The following is a 21191-nucleotide window of genomic DNA, read 5'->3' as shown; positions in this document are numbered from 1 at the left end:
GGTGACAAAGAGTTGGATATGACTGAGGGACTAAGCGTGGATGGATACACAGCATGGATAGACAGGATGTTTTGAGATTTCACTTTAAAGAAAATAATGTAGCTTGACTTTGAAATTATAAGTTAAGAGTGTAGAGAAACTGTTGTTTTCTAATTCTTATTTAAAAAAACTTTTTATTTTGTACTGGCATTTATCTTTCAAACTTGGTGCTGGAGAAGACTCTTGAGAGTCCCTTGGCCAGCAAGGAGATCAAAATAGTCAATCCTACAGGAAATCAAGCCTGAATATTCATTGGAAGGACTGACGATGAGGCTGAAGCTCCAATACTTTGGCCCCCTGATTCGAAGAGCTGACTCATTGGAAAAGACCCTGATGCTGGGAAAGATTGAAGGCAGGAGTAGAAAGGGACAACAGAGAATGAGATCGTTGGATAGCATACCAACTCAATGGACATGAGTTTGAGTAAGCTCCAGGAGATGGTGAAGAACAGGGAAGCCTGGCGTGCTGCAATTCATAGGGTCGCAAAGAGTCGGACATGACTGAGTGACTGAACTGAACTGAACTGAAGTAGAAACCTAGCATATGGTATTGTCTTTTCTGGAGAAAAGTGTATTGTGCCCAGAAGAACGATGGCTGGGGTGGAGGCTGCCTGGAATCTCTGTGGGGATATTGACTCCCTTGGGCACTGGACGCCTGGCAGGGCTTCAACCGTGCCCGTGAGAACCTTGATCTCAAAAAACACTTCTCTTTGCTTTGACTCCTTTATGCTTGGGGATGCTTATTTACTAACCTTCCAGTAACAAATCTATTTTGTTCCTGGGAGAAGAGGCCTTGGATAGAGGCAGTTTAAGAGTTCCTGTCTATAAAAGAACATCCTCCATGGTAAATTAACAGACTGCCTCTCTAGGTTATAGGCAGACTGCCTCTCTAGGTTATAGTGAGTATGATTGACAGGGAACAGCCTTCCTGAGTTCACCCTGCATGGGCCAGATCCTGGACCTTGTTTTATTCCCTAAGGTAGGATCACTCTGTCAGGACTCTTGGGAGGCCTCCATCCATCTTTTTTTTTTTGGCTGACATTCCAACCAAATCACTGGTTCCTTCCTTATATGTGACAATTATTAGTGTTACCTCTTGTCAGTTAATACACTCCACAGTCCTCCAGCTTGCTCAAATCATTTTGCTGTTGTTGACTGATCTCCAAACTAAGACAGCAAACACTCAATCAAGTCTATGAAGATATCAGTCATACTGGTTATGGGCTGTCACTCCGGTAACTGCACATCTTGGAGTTTCAACATTCTAAATTATTAAAGGAAGGACTTTAAGAAATCTTCCCTCTGCTCTTTTCATCTTTAGATATACCGAGTCATCTCAAAAGGTGCCAGTCTATCCTGCTTTTAGCAATTCTGAGAATCTATATTCTGTTTATCACCTTTTCTGACAAAATGTCTGTTTCATGTGATCAGCTATAGGTTCAATACAACTGAAAATCATTTCTTCCTTTTTGAGTCTCTTTAAAGATGGGAGGGGCATTCAGGATGGGGAGCACGTGGATACCCTTGGCGGATTCATGTTGATGTATGGCAAAACCAATACAATATTATAAAGTAATTAGTTTCCAATTAAAATAAATAAATGTATATTAAAAAATAAAATAAAAATGGAAAAAAAACACACAAAAGATGAGCTACAATTTACTGATCTCTCTGCACATCAAGTAATACACAGTGTGCCCTCACGCAATTATGTTTAACAGGAACCACTCACACAGGATTGGGTAGGAGGAGCTGGAGTCAGTGTCATACAACAGGTTTATTTGTTGACATAGGACTTTTTTTTCTAGAAAGTTCAAGAAAAGATTGTTAAATGCAAAGGAAGCTAGCAGAGCTGAGCCCAGGGGATGGTAGGGACACTAAGGACTGAACCCACCCCTCTCCCCACATGCCTCCTCTGAGTCCAGTGTGGCCAGTGCTCTTTCTTAGAAGGAAGCGCTTCTTTCGTGTCGTGGGGCCCTTCTGTCTGTGCATGTGTTGTTCACGCCTCCACAGCTCAGCTCTCAGCCCTCAGCCCTTCCTATGGGCTCTTCTATCACGATAGCCTCATTTTGGGAGAAAAATGGATGTTTTGCATAGTGTTTCCTTATGCATTAGAAATTTAACCTGTCTTTTTATTTATATCATTATTTTTTATTAGGATTATAACTGGTTGAATTAGAGTACTAGTCATAAAATTGCATGGGCTTTGAGAAGTCTTTCCAGTCTTAATCTGCCTACAATCCCTGCTATTTTTTTAGCATGTGACTGCAGTTATTCCATTACAGCAGAGGCACCGTACGTAAAGCCAGCTTTTAAATTCCTCATTCACAGCTTCCTTTTTTTTCCAGGATAAATAACTCTAGGCATTTTGGTCCCTCATAGGAACTACTATCCACTCCTTTACAGCCATATCCTGTTTCAAGCCGCAGATCAATATCTTAGAGGTTTGTAGTGAATATGATTGCTGTTGGCCCAGCATTTCTTCCTTTGGAGACAGAGACTTCTTCAGTTCCCTAAAACCTGTATTCAGCTTCTATGGAGCAGGTGGGCTGAGTCCTGAGGAGGGAGTGAATCAGAACGTTTCACTCCCTGGATGCAGGGTCTCCTTCAGAGATGGACGCATGACTGAAGCCAGGCCGGTCATTCCCCCTCTAGGGGTTTTTGCCAACAGTGTTGGAAAAGACCCTGTTTACTGGGATATATGAATCTATCATCCAGAGGTTCCTAGCCTTTTTGGCACCAGGCACTGGTCTTGTTGAAGACAATTTTCCCACAGATGACGTAGGGGTGGGGGCAGTTTCAGGATGATTCTTATAAGCCCTCAACATAGATCCCTCGTGTGTGCAGTTCACAGGAGGTTTGTGCTCCTAGAGAATCTAATGCTACTGCTGATCTGACAGGAGGCAGAGCTCAGGCAGTAAGTAATGTGAGGGATGGGGAGTGGCTCTAAGTATAGAAGGAACTTCGATGCATGCCCATCATTCACCTCCTGCTGTATGGCCCCGAGGATCATGCTGTACGACCCCTGCTATGCTCCCCATTAGCTTAGACCTTTGAGAAGCACCTTCCCACTAAACTGGGAGAGACTCCCAGAGAACCCAGTCGAGTTGGGAGGAGGGGAGAGGAGGGGAGAGGGGGAGGGAGAGGAGGGAGTGGAGGATGGGGAGGAGTGTGCACATGAAGCCAAATGCATTCCCTGGATTTCCTGCTTTCACGAGACAATGAAATTCCTCTCATGCTTACAGCCAAACATCCTGGCCAATACAAATTGAACACAAATTAATTAAATTTGTTTGATAAGAGTAATTAAAAAAATCAAACTAACGTGCAAACAGAGCTTATTATTTAAAATTCATGTGATGAATTACTTAATAAAGCAAAAAATCCCCCTTGTAACGTTTTCATCATGACTTTACTGCTTTTCTCTGAACAATCTCTTTTCCCGTAGAAAGGCAGCATTCCCAGGAAATGCAGTGCACACACATGGAAATGCTGGGCAGAGGGAAAGGGTGTCACCTTGACTTTTTGCATTTAATTTGGAGAACGTGCATTTTTTCACATTATGGTGACATATTTTTATTTTGTGGTCCCTGATGATTTCTTTGCCTGCCCTTAACCAGGCTTTCTCTGGTCCAGTTGCTTGGTGCTCATTTGGTACTTAAGCAGAAGTACTTCATTACATCCATTTCTACTAAACCTCATCTAAGTTTGTGATTTGAAACCTCTCATGTTTTCTGAAGCATCAGTATGTGCACTCAGTTGGAATTGTATAGAGCCTGAACATACGACCCCTCTATTTTATTTTGCAAGCTGCTGGAAATGAGAGTTGTGACCCATGTGAGACACTGAACCCTCCAGGGCTGCTGCAGGTCTGCAGCACACCTTTCTGCAAATTAGAAAAAGGCACCCCTCTCTAAGGGTCAGTGCAACTGTGGGCTAGTGCACGTGGGATGGAGAGCGAGGACAGGCTGGGTGTCATCCTTGCAACTGGGCTCCACTGGGTGAAAGACCAATCATTGACCATGTTAGAGACCCTTTTCATCTTCTTGGGCTCCATATGCATGAGCTAGGGTCTGGTATGAGCCTTTTGTTGGGCACATCAAATGAAGGGCAACAAGATTCAGGAAAACTGAGTAATAGCTTAGTGAAATATTAAACTCAGAAAATTTCAGAGGCAGGTAAATCTGAATTTATGGAGATAATATACTATATTTAAAAGTTTTGGAGTTGGACAGAAATGGACTTTGATCCCAGACTGGCCACTTAGCAGGCCACCTCCCTGATATTCCATTTTTAAAAAATCTGCAAAATAACGGTCATACGATAGTTCAGAGAATCTAGGCTATATCAACTGTAAGATCTGGTCTCATTAAAGAAGTTTTTACAATGAAAAGACAGCCAATGGATTGTTAAATGTATCCTGATTTCAGAGGTGTTAAGACTGTAAAACTTGTGTATTTTAGAATCTATCACACATGTATAGACTGCGGTTCTTCTCTGTGGAGATTAAATGAGATACTGCGCTTGTTAAGTTCTTGGCACGGCCCAGAGCCAGTGCTCAGTGAAGCTGCAGTGGGTGCAGTTATTTGGAGCTGGTGACAAATAGTAACAAGAGAACAGACTTGACTGAGGCCTTCCCAGCCTCGCAAGACAATCTGGATGTAGGGTGAGATACTAGGAGCCAACACGCACGGGCAGGCCCAGAAGTAAACCTCAGAAGAAGATGAAAGCACAGGAGGTGCACAGTGGGAAAACAGTCCCACGAGTTCTGCTGATGGAGACCCAGACCTGAGCAATGACCTGCCCGAACCCCAGATGCACAGGAGAGACACTCTTCAAAAGGGTACTGTTCAAACGGTGGGCTAGCCGTCCTTGTTCGAAGGTGAAGCAGGAGAGGGAAAACTTCCAGAATGTTCTGTCAGCTTTTCTAGCACTTGGGTGTTCTTCTTTCCTGCTCACTGACATCTACTTCTGTTACGGTTCCTGTGATTTCTGAAGTGATCACTGATTGGCTCCCCGGGGAAAGCCCTTTTGTTGTACATCCTCTGATGGATGTTTTCAGTTAGGCCCAGAGGGGTCTGTGGAGGGTGAAGAGGTGCCAAGACGCGTCAGTCAGGCTATTTCACCTGCCTCTGAAGCTGCTGGTTCCCAGACTGGGCGAGCGTGGGCCTCATGCCAAGGAACAGCCACTCATTGTTCTCTGATGCCAAAGACAATGCTGCCAGAGGTAGCTCGCTGATGCAGAGAAGCCAACGCCAGGATTCTAATAAGTGAAAAACGGCCTGGATTGTGCCTCTGCTTTGGAAGCCATCTATTTCTTTTCCTGCGGTTTAATGGCATTTTTAGAGATATGATCAATGGAGGCAGGGTGTATATGAATGCGTGATGGAACCTATGATGGAAAGTGGCCTAAATGCTGTTGTGTATGGGGCAGGCAAATGCAATGAACATGGCTCTCCTTTCGAAAACAAAGACCTCATTATTCAGGGAGGAGATCCTGAAGAAATTAGTCATTTCTCCCATTTCTGACTTCAACTTGTTTCAGCATCAGGACTGATGTAAATTGCGTACAGAGAAGGACGAAGAAAGGAGTTTGCGGTAAGAGTTCAATCTACTCAGTTTGGGTATGTTTGTTATAAGAAAAGAAAATAACATGGAAATTTTGGTTGAATGATTATGCCATGTAAAAATTAGATATTATATGGTTGCTCCTGAACTAATAACCTCTAGGGATTTCTAATAATGAAATTCATGGACTTTCCCGGTAGCCTAGTGGTTGAGAATCTGCCTGCCAATGCAGGGGCCACACATTTGATTCTTGGTCCAAGAACTAAGATCCCACATGCTGCAGAGCAACTAAACCCCGGAGCTGCAACTACTGAAGCCCGGGCACTCTAGAGCCCATGCTCTGCAACAGGAGAAGCCACCGGAAGGAGAAGCCTGAGCACCACAGCTACAGAGCAGCCGCCACTTGCCGCAACTCGAGAAAGCCCCTGTGCAGCAACGAAGACCCGGCGCAGCCAAAAATTAGAAAAAATAATACATTTCTTCCAAAAAAAGAATGAAATTCAAGTGGCAGCTCTAGATCACAACATCAGAGAAAAACCAAATTGCCTGAGAAGACAGCGGCAACCTGCAGTTGAAGCGTGTGGGCTAGCTGGTGTGTAGATCACAGACAGACCTTCCCTCTCCCCTCGGCAGGCCAGCTGCACAGGTGCCCCCAGCTTCTCACTCCAGCCCAAGGGTCCGGAGAGAGGATGTGGCTCAGCCTGGGGCCGGAGCTGAGTCATCACCCCACACACGTCATGGCACATCCGTGCCACGCTCCCACCTCCAGGCTCTTAAGAGTCACTAAAGGACGTGTAGGGGGATGAAAATTCCACTTGATTTAATTTCTCCCTAGGAAAAAATACACTCAGTAATGTTGTAAATCTCTTAAAACCAGTTTCCTTCAAGGTTGCCTTGGAAATTTTAAATATGTGTACAAGTTCCACTGTGTACTCCCTTAGTCTTAACCCTGCGTCTGAGATGCAGTGGTGGTGGTCGGGGCTACTCGCTGTGGTCAAGCACTGTCAGGGGCTTGGTGCGTAAGGGGGCTGAGTCTCAACGATCCACTCGCCTTGGCCCCCCCTTGGATCCAGAGCACATCTGAAAGATAGGTGGCCAGGAGGCGGGTTTTAAGCCTATTATTTGCATAAAATGACTGAAGAGTGACATTGGTTTTATTAGCACCACTGAACTACCAGCCACTTTCTCATTAGCAATAAATGTTTGAGTTTTAACACTGCTGTGAACTCTACTTATTATTATTCAGAAAACACAAAGGTTTATTTGCCCAGGGCTTTCTCTAGTACATCTGGACCTTTTGTGTGCAAATTACAGACATATTGTCTGGAATACCAACTACAGCCTTCAGATCCCTGGCCTGGGCAGCTGTGGGGCAGCCTCTGATTTGCCTAATCTCAAGAAATATGGCAAATTGGATCCATCAATGTGTGTTGTTGCATCAAAATTATGGAGAATTTAAAATGACTTGTGACAACAACTCACTGCACTCAGAGTGAAACACTAAGTTATTAGAATGGGCCACTGTTGTCTTCCACTGTTTGTATATTTCATTAGTGTTGGAACAGTTTTATTTTGGTTTAGAGAGTTAGATGTTTTCCAAGGACAAAACTTTATGTCACTTTCTGGGGAGAAACGATTCATAAAGTGTCCTCCCCTCTTGTCTCCCCAGGAGTGAAAACAGACCATTAGGTCCTTCGAGTCAGATGACTCTGACAAGCTGGCTCTGAATCCACTTAGGCCTGTTTCCCCTTCCCTCATCATCGGTTTGGGTCACTGATTTCTATGAGAGTCTGATAAACTATAAATGCTATCTCTAGAAAAGTGCTCCTGACCCTCAGTTTTTTTTTTTTTTCATATGGTTTTAGGGGTTTTGAGAATTTAAGCCAAGAAAGGAGTTTTACATAGGATTTTAAGAGAGACCAATTACATTGAAATAGTTACCAAGATTTTAAAAAGTTTTGTGATATAGAAATAGCTATATGTGCTTTTATATAAGTGCATTAAATAACAAGGTCTACTGGTGAGTCTAATAACTACTGTAATTTTGAAGCACTGATGAGTATAAAAGATATTTTACAGTGTCTGCCAACTGTGTTGTGAAGTGAAAATGTCGGTAATTTCCACTGTGACAGGTGCTGGTACTTCTACTGTGGTCTGTTGCTGACATTCATCATTGGACGGAGCGCTAAACTGCAGTTAGAGGTTAGTGAAAATAAAGGTGCATTTTCCCTCCATCCAAGTTGCTGGACCTTAAGTCAAGAACCTCTGAGACTCTAGAGATCCTTGTCCTGGCGCTGGGTATGGCTCGGGGCTTGTTGGCCTCAGTTCTTTGTTCAAGCCGCAGTAGAGAATGCAGGGCTACCCCGTTCCCTAACTGAAATGACCCCAGGCTATTGTTAGTTGCCATATTTTGTAGGAAAAGCCAAAAGGGACGTTCATAGTGGCCTTCTGTCCTGTCCTCACTTATGAGAGCAGAGAGGTTGGGATGAGGGGGACAGAGGAGTCAGCTGTAACAGGTAACTCCTGTCTTAGCTAGCACGGAGACGAAGCCAGAAGGGACCCCCTTGGTGAAGCTGCCCAGCCTGGGAGATGGGTGTCTGTATGTCTTCTAGCTTCGGGTGAAAGAAGCATCTTCCTCTCACTTTGACAAAGATCTGAGGCACAGTACTACCGAGGTTGCCTCTTGCTTTAACCTCACTTTTCCAGGGATGCTCACCTAAGTGGGGGAGCTCCATTGGGCAGCCCTAGTCCTGGGAGGGCAGAGTGACTCATTTTTGCCTCTCATTCTCCTAGTTACTGAAGGAGATGAAATGGTGCTGAAAAATGCACACCTGGGCCAAAAACGATAAGCACAAGCTCTGGGAGGTGTGAAAGTGTTCCACAGTCCCTTAAAAACGTGAAACGTCGCTGCAATAGTACCGTTATGACCAGCTGAGCTATTGCTGGAAAACACCAGGGACAGACAAAACTTGCTCATTGGGAGGCTCAGACTCAGGCCTGCATGAGGATGAACAGGTCAAGTTCTAGACAAAAGAAAGTGATTTCCCCGATGAATGGTGGGAGAGATGACAAACTTCCAAGGAGAGGTGCTCTCAAAGCAGCCTCCTGGGCAGGGATCTTCTGAAACTGGTCCTCACGGCTGTTTGGAAGCACATTATGACCTGATTTTCACCAGGAAAAGGGCCTGTGAAAGAGGCTCACAGAGTGTCATCTGCTTACCAATTTTACTTCTTGCTTCATTTATGCTTTCTCCCAGGGCCTTAGCTTCAGAAAATCTGGAGGGGGAAAAAAAAAAAAAGAAGAAATGAGAGTTTAACATTTTCTGTTCATCCTAAATTATGTTTTAAAAATAAGAGATTCCTGAGAGGTCTCTGTTATAAAACTTCATGGAAAGGGACATAAAAAGACAATATAAATGAATGAAATACATTTGACTTACGAGTAGAAATAAAATTTGTATTAATTACTGGTGTCATGCATTTTTACCCCACTCTTCAGTGTAGAACTTCCTTCTCATAGTCTCTAATTTACGACTTTTGATTTCTAATGTTTTATGATACCAAGAAACCAGAGGAAAGCAGGGCTCTACGCCTTATGTGCGGTGTTCTATTAATCACAGTACCGAGATCTTAGAGTCAAAGAATATTTAAAGAACGTTTTTTTTTTTTCTGATCTTTTCTCTTTTTTTTTTTCTTACTGGTAAACTATGGCTGGTCATGAGGCAGATTCACGCCATCATCAGTTTCTATAAATCAAGTCGTATGGGACGCAGCCACATGGATTCCTTTGTTTACTGTCTAAGGCTGCTCTCACACTGCAAAGGCAGTTGAGTGGCTGTGACGGAGGCTATGGAGCCTGAAGAGCTGAAAATATTTACTATCTGGCTTTTTCCAGAAAAGAGTTTGTTTACTTTTGTTATAGATGATGTTAAACCACATTTTGGAGCTATCAAAGCAAGAAAAAAAAAAAACAAACCCTCATTATTCCCTACCCAGAAATAGACCTATTCTGAGATCTAGTCTTCTTTCTAGCCAGTTGTTACAGAGTTAAGATTATACATATATATGATTTTGTGCTTTGATTTTTTCCCATTTAGCATTGTAAGTCCTTACCTGTGTTCTTAGAAACTTTCCCACTATCTTTAGATGGCTGCCTACTTGTCCCCCAGATGCTGTGTTGACATTTACTTAACAACTCCTCTCTATTTTCCAACAGGTATTCTTGAGAAGCCCCCTGAGAGCCCAGTCTTACGCTGGACAAGTGTAGAAATGACCTCTACGAAAACCATGCCGTCTAGGCCTACACACAGTGGGCCCTTAGGAAATGTTATTGCTCCACCCGCAAATCTTTCTGGATCCCAGTAAATCCCAGATGTGCTACTGCTTCATCCATAAGCACTTTAGTTCTGCGGGATTTTGTTAGAAGACGTGGGGAGAAGAGGGCTCCCAGGTACGGGAATACCAGAAGCAAAGTCCAGAGTGCCCAGAATGCTCTGGGCTGGCTGGGAAAGAGGCGTGAATTACGTCACTGCTATTTTCCGACTGTGTCTGCTTGGCTGGAGACTGCCAACAGAAGTTTCCAGGGAAGGGGACTACATTTTCTCTCAGCGTTAGGTTTCTTAGGACTCCCCACCCTGGCTCCTTATTAATGGTGTTCAGGCTCATCCCAGATGACATATGTCCCTTTTGCAGCTAGGGCTTGGCGCCTTCTGGAGATGAGTACAAGCCCACTGGATGCCAGGCAGACTGAATTCAGCTCAGCAAACATTCGTAACATGGGTGGGTCATTGCTGGGCTCTGGGGGCTCACTCTGGCCTCTGTCCCCTGGGCAGGTAGACTGAGGCTTTGTCTGGGCCACTCAAACGAGGACTACCTTCATCCTTTAAGCTCTGCCATGTGGAGGTGGCAGGGGGCAGGGGGCGGGGCTCTAACTGTTGGTTGGTGCCATGTCCATCCTCAGCACTGGCGGTTTCAGGGCGTTTTATAGTCCTCCACAGGCCAGTGAGTGACACCTCTGACGGCCTGTTCCACAGAGTTCTGGAAGCTTGAGATTCTTGGGAATGAGGAAACTGTAAGAGCAAGGCTGCAAAGCTGCTGAGATTTATAGCAGTGCTGGAGGAAACCAGGGCAGAGCCGAGAAGGGAAGGTCCTGGAGGCAGAGAGGGCCATCTCCGCAGAGGAGCCCCCACAGGCATGGAAGGGAGCCCCCCCGCCGGCGGTCACCCACATGTGTCGGGGTGTGGGGCCCGTGGCGAGGAGCTGCTGAGTGCTGTGGTGAACCGTCTTCAAAGAGCCGCCCCACGCCAGGCTGGCAGACATGGCCGGGAAGCCGTGGGCTGTTGTTCCAGGCTCCCTGCAGCCTAGCGCCAAGCTAAAAAGGGCTTTCCCACTGCAGAGGCGTGGGTGAGGGCTGAACCGTCTCTGAGAGACCGTTTTCCCTTCACTCTGCAGCTGCTGCCACCCCAGGCCACTCCACCCACATGCTTTCCTGCCCCTGGGTTGTCGAGACAGACTCTTGCCTGAGGAAGCCCAGCCCTGCAGGAGAAGGAGGGGCGTCAACAGCGATGAGACGCGGCTCTGCATTCCTGCCCTGTTCCTCCTGTATCTCCACACCCCCCAGCCCGGCTCCCTCGGAGCCACCCCCTCGCCTTCTTCCTGCCCCAGCCTGAATTCTGGACGAAAGGGTTCATCTACCTTGAGAGAAGCACAGAGTGAAAACAATTCTCTTCCACTGGCTTCCATGTCGCATCACGCATCTTCCTGTTTTTCCCCCCTCTCTCCCGCAGTGTTGCTTCTCAGACTCTTTTTCAGGCTTTTCTTCTGCCATCTGTTCCTTAGATGCTGGTAATGGTCAGGGTTTGGGCTTCCCTGGAGGCTCAGATGGTAAAGAATCTGCCAGCAATGCAGGAGACCTTGGTTTGATCCCTGGGTTCAATCCCTGGGTCGGGAAGATACCCTGGAGAAGAGAATGGCTACCTAGTATGCTTGCTTGGAGAATTCCATGGACAGAGGAGCCTGGTGGGCATAGTCCATGCGGTTGCAAAGTTGGAAACAAATGAGTGGCAGCACTTTCATTTTCTTCAGTGGTCAGGGTTTAGCCTTAGAGCCTCTCCTCAGGACACCTACTCTCCAGGCGCTCCACTCAGGCCAGTGCCTTCAATGGCCACCTCTTTGGACAGCTCCCAGATCCCAGTCCTGCTTTATTTTCTGTCTATTTGATGCCCTGCAGATAACTAAAACCCATGAGATCCAGAGAAGGGCTGAGGACCTTCCCTGAAGACCTCCCTGCCCTTCTCCCCTCGCTGCCTGGCACCCACACTCACCCAGGGGCTCATGCCACTAACCTACACACCACACCAGCCTTTGCCCTTCTCTCCATCAGCCCCTTCACTCAGTCCTGGAGTCTTGCCCCATCTCTGTCCTCAGTGCCTACACTGACATCCCACTGAGCTCCACGCTGGGCCACTCGCCCTGAGAGGGCGCTGTCATCTCTCCCCCAGACCACTTCAGCCGCCGCTTGCTCGGCTCCCTGCATTTACGCCGCCTGCCTTTGGGCTATTTCCCACATTGCAGTCTTGTCTTCTTGTCTAGGGTGATTAACATAATGTGTCGACCATTCAAGGGGTGAACGTCCAATTCGCTTCCCCATCAGAAAGACTGGGTCTACGTCCTTTCCTTTCTCTGTTGACTCATTCCCGATATGATACCAGCTTCTGTTATACTGTGATTAAGATCCGATTTTCATTTCTACTACACTTTTTAAAATACTGAAATTCCTTTCTATCCTGTACCCTTTCCCTATCAAGATGACTGCCCTCTTGTCACCCACCAAGGGGTTCCTCCCCCACACAGGAAGCCACTGCTACATTCACCTACTTCTAGCAAGCAGTTCTCAGGCAGCTTTCTGGGCTGCTACGGTTTCTCAAAGTCAATTTCAAATTGTCATTTTCAAGCCACACAAAAAAAGTCTTATTTGAGTACCTTTTTTTTATGGCTAGCATTGTTTTAAAAAAACTGTGGGGAGGCTGAGAAGATTCTAATCTAATCTTTGCTCTCAGAGTTCATAATTCTAGTTCAGGAGACAAGGTGTAAATACAAAACACAAGTGGAAAAATAATAAAGGTTAAAGCTGAAGTCTAATAGGAACCAGGGAACTCCTATTTGGGGTGGACTGTATTTCCAGATGACGGTGTTAGATTTGCTCTTGGATGCTCTTGGTCCAGTTTTCCTGTTGGTGTGATATTGTTGTTCTAGTCTCTATCTAAAGGATTCAGCTGAGTGAGGGGGCTGCTTTTCTTGGTTTTGTTCACATTATCAACGCCTTCATTTCCAGTTGTGGCTGACCTCCCCATGGATTTACTCTTTTGTTACTGAATGGGACCCTGTGACAGGGGATTCAGTTTGTATGAGGGAACCTGTCACAGAAGAAAGTCAGCTGCGTGGTGCCTGGGCACTGGAGTTAGCCAAGCATGGGGCTTCCAGCCTCTCTTCATGCTATTATATACTGTGAGGATGAGTCATGCCTGGAAAACGTAGTGATTTTCAACTGCACTTCTATCTGAATTGTCTCCTATTGAAAAATCTGGCTTAAGAATTGGCTCACGTGCTCCAGTTTTCTGGAGGGAAGATATCCTATTAATGTGCCAACATCTTATTTCTGTTGTCATAGGCAGACAGCACAACTCTCCCCAAGCTGGGGGCAGAGCTGAGACATGCTGGCAAGTAGGGGTAGAAATCCCTCCTACTAAGTGACACTAACATCTGAGCCACTGATGGGCCCCTCTTGCAACTCGGCGTCAACTCCCGCACTCTGGGGGAGCTGAGGGAATTCGAGTCATCAAGAGTCCCTGTATTTGAGCTTAGAAGCTACTTGCCATTGGGTAACGGGGCTGAGCTGGACCAAGGCTTGTGTTGTTGGGGGGTGGTGGTCGTCCTAAGCCCTTCTTTTCTGGACTTTTCCGGCACCATGGTGCAGCACTAGGGCCATGGGTTGGCAGAGTTACTCGGTAAGAGAAGTAGTAAACAAAACGGGAGAGCCCAGGCCCACGGGTTCTGCTGGCTGAGGATAATCGGAAAGGTAAGACTTTCTAAGAGGAAGTCTACTAGAAGCAGGGTTAGGGAAGAGCGATTATTTTTTGGCTGTGCTGGGCAGCATGTGGGATCTTAGTTCCCTGACCGTGGATCGAACCCTCGGCCCTTGCATTGGAAGTGCAGAGTCTTAACCACTGGACTGCCAGGGAAGTCCCAGGGAATAGCAATTTAACCACCCTGGGGACCACCACTCTGGCGCATGTCTGTATTCCTAGGACCCGTCATTCCTCCAACACATGGTCCATGTGATGCTCTCGGTCACTAGAGGGACTGGGAGCAGATGGGTTGGTGAGATCAGGGTCACCGCAGACCAATTCCTCAAGAGATGGAGGCCTGGAAGTTTTTCACACTTGATTTCAACGACTGCTATGGGAGCACTGGTTGTAGTTATTATAAAAACATCTCTCTTCGTCCTCTGCCATAAGAGTTATGGGCATGTAATATCTGCTAATTGAATACTCTCTGTGAATGCAAAGGTTCCCACCCTGAGAAAAGAGTAGGACCTGGCTTACACTCCCCGGTCCCAAATATTCCTTTAATAATTGGTAACGCTGAACAGATGTAGACATTTTAAAAATGTGGGCTGGTCTGCTGACTTTCCATTTGATTTTAAAAGACTGATTCACTGCTGGGAAAACCTCTTCTTAGAGGGGAGCTTTGCGTGAGTTTCATTAACTCCTTTGGTTTAGGGCCTTGAGGAAGATGGGACCACCATTCGCACCAGCCCGTCCTGTGCGATTTCCACGTGTGTGAGCCCTAAAGTACATCTGTCACGTGGCTGTCAGAAGTCTGCTGTTCTAAGAGTGAACTGTTCACTACCTGTTCTGTTAGAGAACTCTGTACTGGAAGCCCATACATCCTCATCTTTGCCAACTGCCCCACCTCCCCACATGCCCTCCTCCCGCCCCCAAACCCATCTCCCGCTGGAAAGAGACCTAAGCTCGAGAGTACAAGCGTGATCCAGGAGCCACACCAATTCTAGAACAAGAGAGATGACATATTAGGTTCTTCCTCAAGGTCTCTGGACAAGCTGTCTGTCTGACCAGTGGTTTTCAAACATGGTGGCATGTTGGAATTCTGAAACAAATGGCTGCTTGGGCTCTACCTAATTCAGTGAGAATATCCAGGGAGTCAGGCCCGGGCTCTGGCAGCTCGTACAGCTCCACGGGTCAGTTTACTATGAAGCCAGGGTTACGAGGTCACCGGTATGGGCCCTGAAGCCCCAGGCGTGGACATAGCTGAGGGCTCTAGTGAAGTCATTGGACGAGGCAGCTGTCCTCCAGCCTGATGTGGATGTCTCCAGAAAAACAAGGTGTCCTGCTCCAGCACGTCCAGCTGACAATACACAGCCTGCCCCAGGGAGAGGTTCAGAAGGTGCGTGAAACCCCCTGGGTTCACAGGCTCAAGTCTTCGTGGGTGTGCATATTCCAGTTTCCTGGAAACGGATACCTCAACTTCCATTCAGTTCAGTTCAGTTCAGTTCAGTCGCACCCAACTTTCTCTAGAGTCACTTTATTTTCTCCCTGTGTGAGTGCTAGTTGCTCGGTCGTGTCGGACTCTTCGCGGACCCCGTGGACTGTAGCCCATCAGGTTCCTCTGTCCACGGGATTCTCCAGGCAAGAAGACTAGAGTGGGTAGCCATTCCCTTCTCCAGGGGATCTTTCTGACCCGGAGATGGAACCCAGGTCTCTCCCCCATTGCAGGCAGATTCTTTACCATCTGAGCCGCCAGGGAAGGCCACCTTCTCCCTACTCCTTGTTTTATCCATCTGTCACTCACACGCCACGTCGGGCTCCCGTTCTGCTCCCCGCAGAGGTGGCCATCCTTATTGGTAAAGTAGGCCGAAGTATACTTCTTCGTTCTGTTGCTTTTGTTTTATGTGCATCTATTTATAATTTATATAAAGTGTGCTCCGACTTACTGCTGCCCTTGTTGGCACATGCTCAGTAATCTCCCGCTGCCTGCCGCACCCAACTCCCCAACTGTGGCCTGCATGGAGCGCCCCCAGCCTCCTACTCTCCACTTCCCCAGGGACGGACGCCCACGGGGTTTCCAGCCCTCCTCAGCCACAAGCAGAGCTGCTGTGAACATCCTCATCTAGGGCCCCTTCTGAGGCTGTGAGAACTCCTTGGGAGCTACGGTCAGCCCTCTGGATCCATGGGTGGAACTTGTGGGTTTGGAGGCCGACTGCACCGCTTTTACCTAAGGGACTTGAGCACGTGTGAATTTTGGTATCTGTGCATGCATGCTTAGTTGTTCAGTCGTGTCTGACTCTTTGTGACCTCATAGGCTGTAGCCCGCCAGGCTCCTCTGTCCATGGGATTCTCCAGGCAAGAATACTGGAGTGGCTTGCCATTCCCTTCTCCAGGGGATCTTCCCCACCCAGGGATCGAACTTGGGTCTCCTTCAAAGCAGGCACATTCGTTACTGGAGCCACTGGGGAAGCCCGGGGTATCTGTGGGGGTTCTGAAACTCACCCCTGCAGGTGCAGAGACACGCTGGCTGTAAAGCCAGGAGGGGAACTGCTGGGTCCCAGGGCGTGCAGACACCTCCTTGGTTAGGAGGGCTGCTCCGGTCTTCACTGGATTCCTCCAGTGATCTGGGACCCGTGCCCCCGAGTGTAAACGCCATCGGCTAACGGCTGGGCTGGGCCCTCAGGGCCGCCAGCCTCCCCTTCTCCTTTTCGTGGCTCTGCCTCCTTTCCTGTCGCCTGCGGCAGCTGTACCTACTGGACCTTCATCACCATCCTCAGTCTCTTGTCCTGCTTCAATCTCTTTTTCACAGACGAAACAGAGGCCGTCTTTAATGCGCCCCCCTGCTTCCAAATGTATCAGCGTCAGCCCGTCTTGCTGTGTTTCTCCATTCCGGCTCCCTTCCAGGCTCCCCGTCCTCTGACGGTCCCCACTGCCCGGCTCCCTGGAGCCTTGCTGGGTCAGCGGCTCCCTTGTTTTGTTCCCTACTTTCCCACGCGCTCTGTTTCTCCCTGCTTGCTCCCTGCAGTAGCTTGCTTCTGCCTGCTGCCTACAACCCTGACCAGTTCTCCCTCCTGAAACAAACTTCTGATCTCAGGCTACTTCCCGTTTTCCTGCCACAGAAGTCTTCCTCCTCTCACAGCTCTCTGAACACACTGCTTGGCCCTCCCTCATTTGCCCAGTTCCTTCTCACCTGCTCTTTCACTCCTTGTACCTGGTTCGAGCTCTTTCAGCTGCTGACTCCCTGGGCACTTTTTTCTGCTGCCTCCAGCTTATTACTTTTTAAGTTTTTTGAAAACAAGCTTTATTTATTTGACCTCTTTTTAGAATTTTTGGTACCAAAGAATTCATTTGCAGGGCAGCAATGGAGAAACAGACATAGAGAACAGATTTATGGACACGGGAAGAGGGGAAGAAAGGGTAGGAGGCATGGAGAGAGTAACATGGAAACTCACATTACCATATGTAAAATTGATAGCCAACGGGAATTTGTTGTATGGCTCAGGAAACTCAAAGAGGGGCTCTGTATCAACCTAGAGGGGCAGGATGCGGAGGGAGATAGGAGGAGGTTCAAGAAGGAGAGGACATATGTATACCTATGGCTGATTCATGTTGAGGTTTAACAGAAAACAAGACTCTGTAAAGCAACTATTCTTCAATTACAAAATAAATAAAAACAATTTTGGCTGCACCTTGTGGCTTCTCTGGTGGTTCAGATGGTAAAGAAGCTGCCCACAATGCAGGACACCTGGGTTCAATCCCTGGATTGGGAAGATACCCTGGAGAAAGGAACAGCAACCCACTCTAGTATTCTTGCATGGGAAATCCTACGGACAGAGGAGCCTGGCAGGCTACAGTTCATGGGGTCGCAGAGCTGGATGCGACTTGTGGCGTATAGGATCTTAGTTCCCCGACTAGGGATCAAACCTGCACCCCCTGCATTGGAAAGCAGAGTCTTAACCACTGAACCACCAGGGAAGTCCCCCCTGCCTATTTCTTTGCAGCATCTGACACCACTGACAACTTGCTTCTGGGAGCCATCTCCCCTCTTGGCTTTCAGGCTGGTCTTTCCTGCTGGTTCTCTTCTCTTCTCAGCTCCTTCCCCTCCTTTCTTGAAAGCGTCCCCTAAGTTTCTTACCCTCCAGGCTCTTGTACTTTGGCCTGTTTCCTTGAGACAGCTCGTCCCCTTCTCAAGCTTCCTTGAAGCATTTATAAACATATGATTCTCAAACCTGGAGCTCATTTCAATTCAACAAATAGTTTTTGAAAATGTTCTGTGTGCTGCGATGCGGAGTCATACATGACGTCTGAGAGTTCGCGGTCTAGAACCCTCTCTTTTAAACTCCAGGCCCACACGTATTCTGTTTGCACCAGCTTGAGGACATGTGCAGAATTACAGCATTAGCTGCAACAAATGATGCACCTCTCGGCTTTTTCTAAAGGGTCCAGAACACAGGCCTTGCAGGACAAACTGTCAACAAATGGCGCTGCCTGCTCTGCTTCTGGCCTGCAGAGCACATCAGGGGTGTGTGGGTCACAGGACATGCGTGTGTATACGCGTCCCGTGACCAAGGAGTGCAGGGCGGCTCTGCAGAGCCGCAGAGGGCCTGGAGTTCTAAGACGCAGCGTTTGGACTGTGTTGTTTAGTCACTAAGTCACATCTGACTCTTCTGTGACCCCAAGGACTATACAGCCCACCAGGCTCCACTGTCCATGGGATTTTCCAGGCAAGGATACTGGAGTGGGTTGCCATTTCCTCCTCCATTTGGACTGTAAGCATTTTTTTTTCCTTGCCTTTGCAGCAGTGAAATAGCGATAGAGTCCCAGGATGCTGGGAATTAATGTGAGATGTGAGGACTGTATGCAAAGTGCTGGCGTGTACAGCCCCTGTTCTAACGTTGCTGATGACCCAGCTGTATTGGGATAATGAGGCTTAACACGTGGGAGACAAGGGCACCAGGCTGGACGCAACTCAGCCAGCGTGAAGCTGCACACACCCCGTGCCCTTCTCTCGGACACCGGACTGGGCGGATGAGAGAGGGCAGAGCAGCAGGTTGTCTGGAGGCCGGCCTGCCGCAGCCTCGGAGGACCTGCTGCTCTCCGCGGCGGCCTTACCTCTGCTTCAGAATCTGTTTGTTGTCTTCGATGGTGACGCTGTCAGCATGGTCCCTCTTGAAAATCTCAAAAGCCTCCTGGCGTCCTAACGACATTTCCTCTCTCATCCCTGTTTGGAGACACAGGGAAATGGCCTCAGTGACGGCATGGGGGTCCCATTAATTCCATTGTCACTTTAGTCAGACCTCAGAGCCAAGCCTGGCTCCAGAGGCCCACAGCAGGGAGGCTCCTGACCAGACAGGTGGCCCCAGGCCAGGTGGCCCCAGGCCCTTCCAGCTGGCCACTGCCACGCAGGGAGGAGGCCCTTCCAGGGACACCCGCTGTGACCTGTGGGGCCTAAGCCTGGGCTTCCTTGTGACTCTTGTGGGGCGGAGTCTGGAATGTCCGGTCAGAGGAAATGAAAACCAGAGCCCCAAGGCTTGGATGGCCAGGGACAACTGCCAAAGCACTTTTGGCCATCGTCTAGGGCCACGTTTCTCCCCGTTCTCCTATTATGCCCCATTTGGGTTTTCTGTTAAATTTCATCCTGAATTTTCAGGCATCCAGTTAAAAGAAGTATGGTCCCGACTGAAAGACTTAGAATCTAGAAAATTCTGCCCTGAGCCTCCATGGAAGGACCCATCCTTGTTTCTGGGTCTAGTGAGGGGCCCCAGTTCTAACTCCAGAGTCAGGTTCTCAATCACAAGACCCACAGATGGACGGCGGTGGAGTTTCCTCGTTCACAACTAGCTTTAATCTCCTGGATCCCTGGAGCCACTACCACCCGACTGGGGTTGCTGGGCCCTGCTCAGTGGGGCCATACTCTGAAAACAGAGTCAGAACAGCCAGGGCCCTGGGGGTGAGCAGATGGCACTCCTGCCCTGGGGCCTCTTCCTTGCAGCCTCTCAGGGTGAGGCTCCAGGCAGGTGTGGGACCCCATGGTGAGAGCTGCTTGCACAGCTGGATTTTGGATGAATCTATGGAGTCGTTTTCATGCCTCTGCCAGTGGTTCCCTTTGGTGTATTTTCATCCACTTAACTCTATCTTTGAAGCCCTGGCTGAGTGCCGCCACCTCCGTGGAGCTTGCCGTGAGCCCCAGACTAAACAAATCCTCCCTCCACCCCGTGTCTAGCAACGCATCGTGACCTGCACAGCCCAGCAGACACTGCCACTTCACGTGACAGGCCTTTCTCGTGCAACACATGTCTCTCAGGAGGTAGAGATAATATGTTTCGTGAGTCCCCAGTGTCTTGTTCAATGTCTGGCATATAGAAGGTATACAACATATGTCTGTTAAATGAATCAGGTCAGGCATGAGCCAGGAGTGATGCAGAACCTTGCTCTCATTGCCATGGGAACCGGGTCCAGGGCTAGAGGGGCTCGCCTGGGGTACGAGAGAGGTGCATTCATATGGATCACGTGCCACATCTCCTTTTGCCTGGAAAAAACCCGTGGCATTCCATCACCCAGCCCTGGGGTGAGGCACTGGACCAGCCCATCTGACACCAATTTAATGATTACTGTTGATAAAAATAGCACCACGGAGAATGTCTGAATGGTGAGGCACGAGACACCCCACCCTTTTCCAATCAGAAGCAAATGGGCTCGTCTCAGTCCTGTTGCACACTTCCGAGTCGGGTGGGCCTGGGAACGGGTCTGAGCCATGCTCGGAAAGATGAGCCCTGATGCATGAGGGACATTAGCTGGAGGGTGCTTTGGCCCAGCAGAGCCCGCCAAGAACCAAAGGACTCCTTCCACACCTTCCCCCTGACCCCAGTCCATGCCCGACTCTGACAGTGTATGCCCTTCTGCCTTACTTTTATGATTTAGCACCTGTAGGATTTGTTTTAACCACAGAGGGGAGAGGACTGAATCTCTCTGGACTACTCATTGGAAAAGACTGATGCTGGGAAAGACTGAGGGCAGGAGGGGAAGGGGGACGACAGAGGATGAGATGGTTGGATGGCATCGCTGATTCAATGACATGAGTTTGAGCAAACTCGGGGAGATGGTGGAGGGCAGGGAAGCCTGGTGTGCTGTGGTCCATGGGGTCGTGAAGAGTCTGACATGACTGAGCGACTGAACAACAACCGGGTTTGGGGAGAGGGAAACTCCACCAAGACCACACTTAGAACCCGTCTACCTGTGGGACCCCTAGACTGCCTCCCACCCAGGAGGTGATGAGAGGACCTCCACCAGCCACAGGCGGAGGAGGTGAGGTCAGGGTGGAGGGTTGTCCAAAAAGCTGTAGAGGAGACGGGCTCATGGCCTTTTCTGTCCCAGGCTCTGCGCTCTTTTGGAGCCAAGTGCCCAAGATAACAGCTGGGTGGAAAGACCACTGCGAAGCTTCTCAGAGCCCATGGCACTTATATGGTCGTAGGTCCTGGAAGAACTTACAATCAGTGGAAAACCCCACTGGGCCTTCCCTG

General features: G+C 48.4%; 1 protein-coding gene across 1 annotated transcript in view; it reads right to left on the bottom strand.

Annotated features, from left to right (window-relative positions):
* The window catches only part of LOC102170007 (kinesin-like protein KIF6), an 87810-nt gene extending 68920 nt beyond the window's left edge, over positions 1-18890 (bottom strand). The window contains exons 1-2 of the mRNA XM_018038661.1: positions 18784-18890; positions 8826-8881 (exon numbers count right to left, since the gene is read on the bottom strand). Of these exons, the coding sequence (XP_017894150.1) occupies positions 8826-8881; positions 18784-18890 (163 nt within the window). The remainder of the gene's footprint in view (positions 1-8825; positions 8882-18783) is intronic.

This window comes from Capra hircus, chromosome 23 (genome assembly GCF_001704415.2).
Source record: "Capra hircus breed San Clemente chromosome 23, ASM170441v1, whole genome shotgun sequence".
Classification (NCBI taxonomy): Eukaryota; Metazoa; Chordata; class Mammalia; order Artiodactyla; family Bovidae; genus Capra; species Capra hircus.
This window is presented reverse-complemented; position numbering and strand designations above follow the sequence as displayed.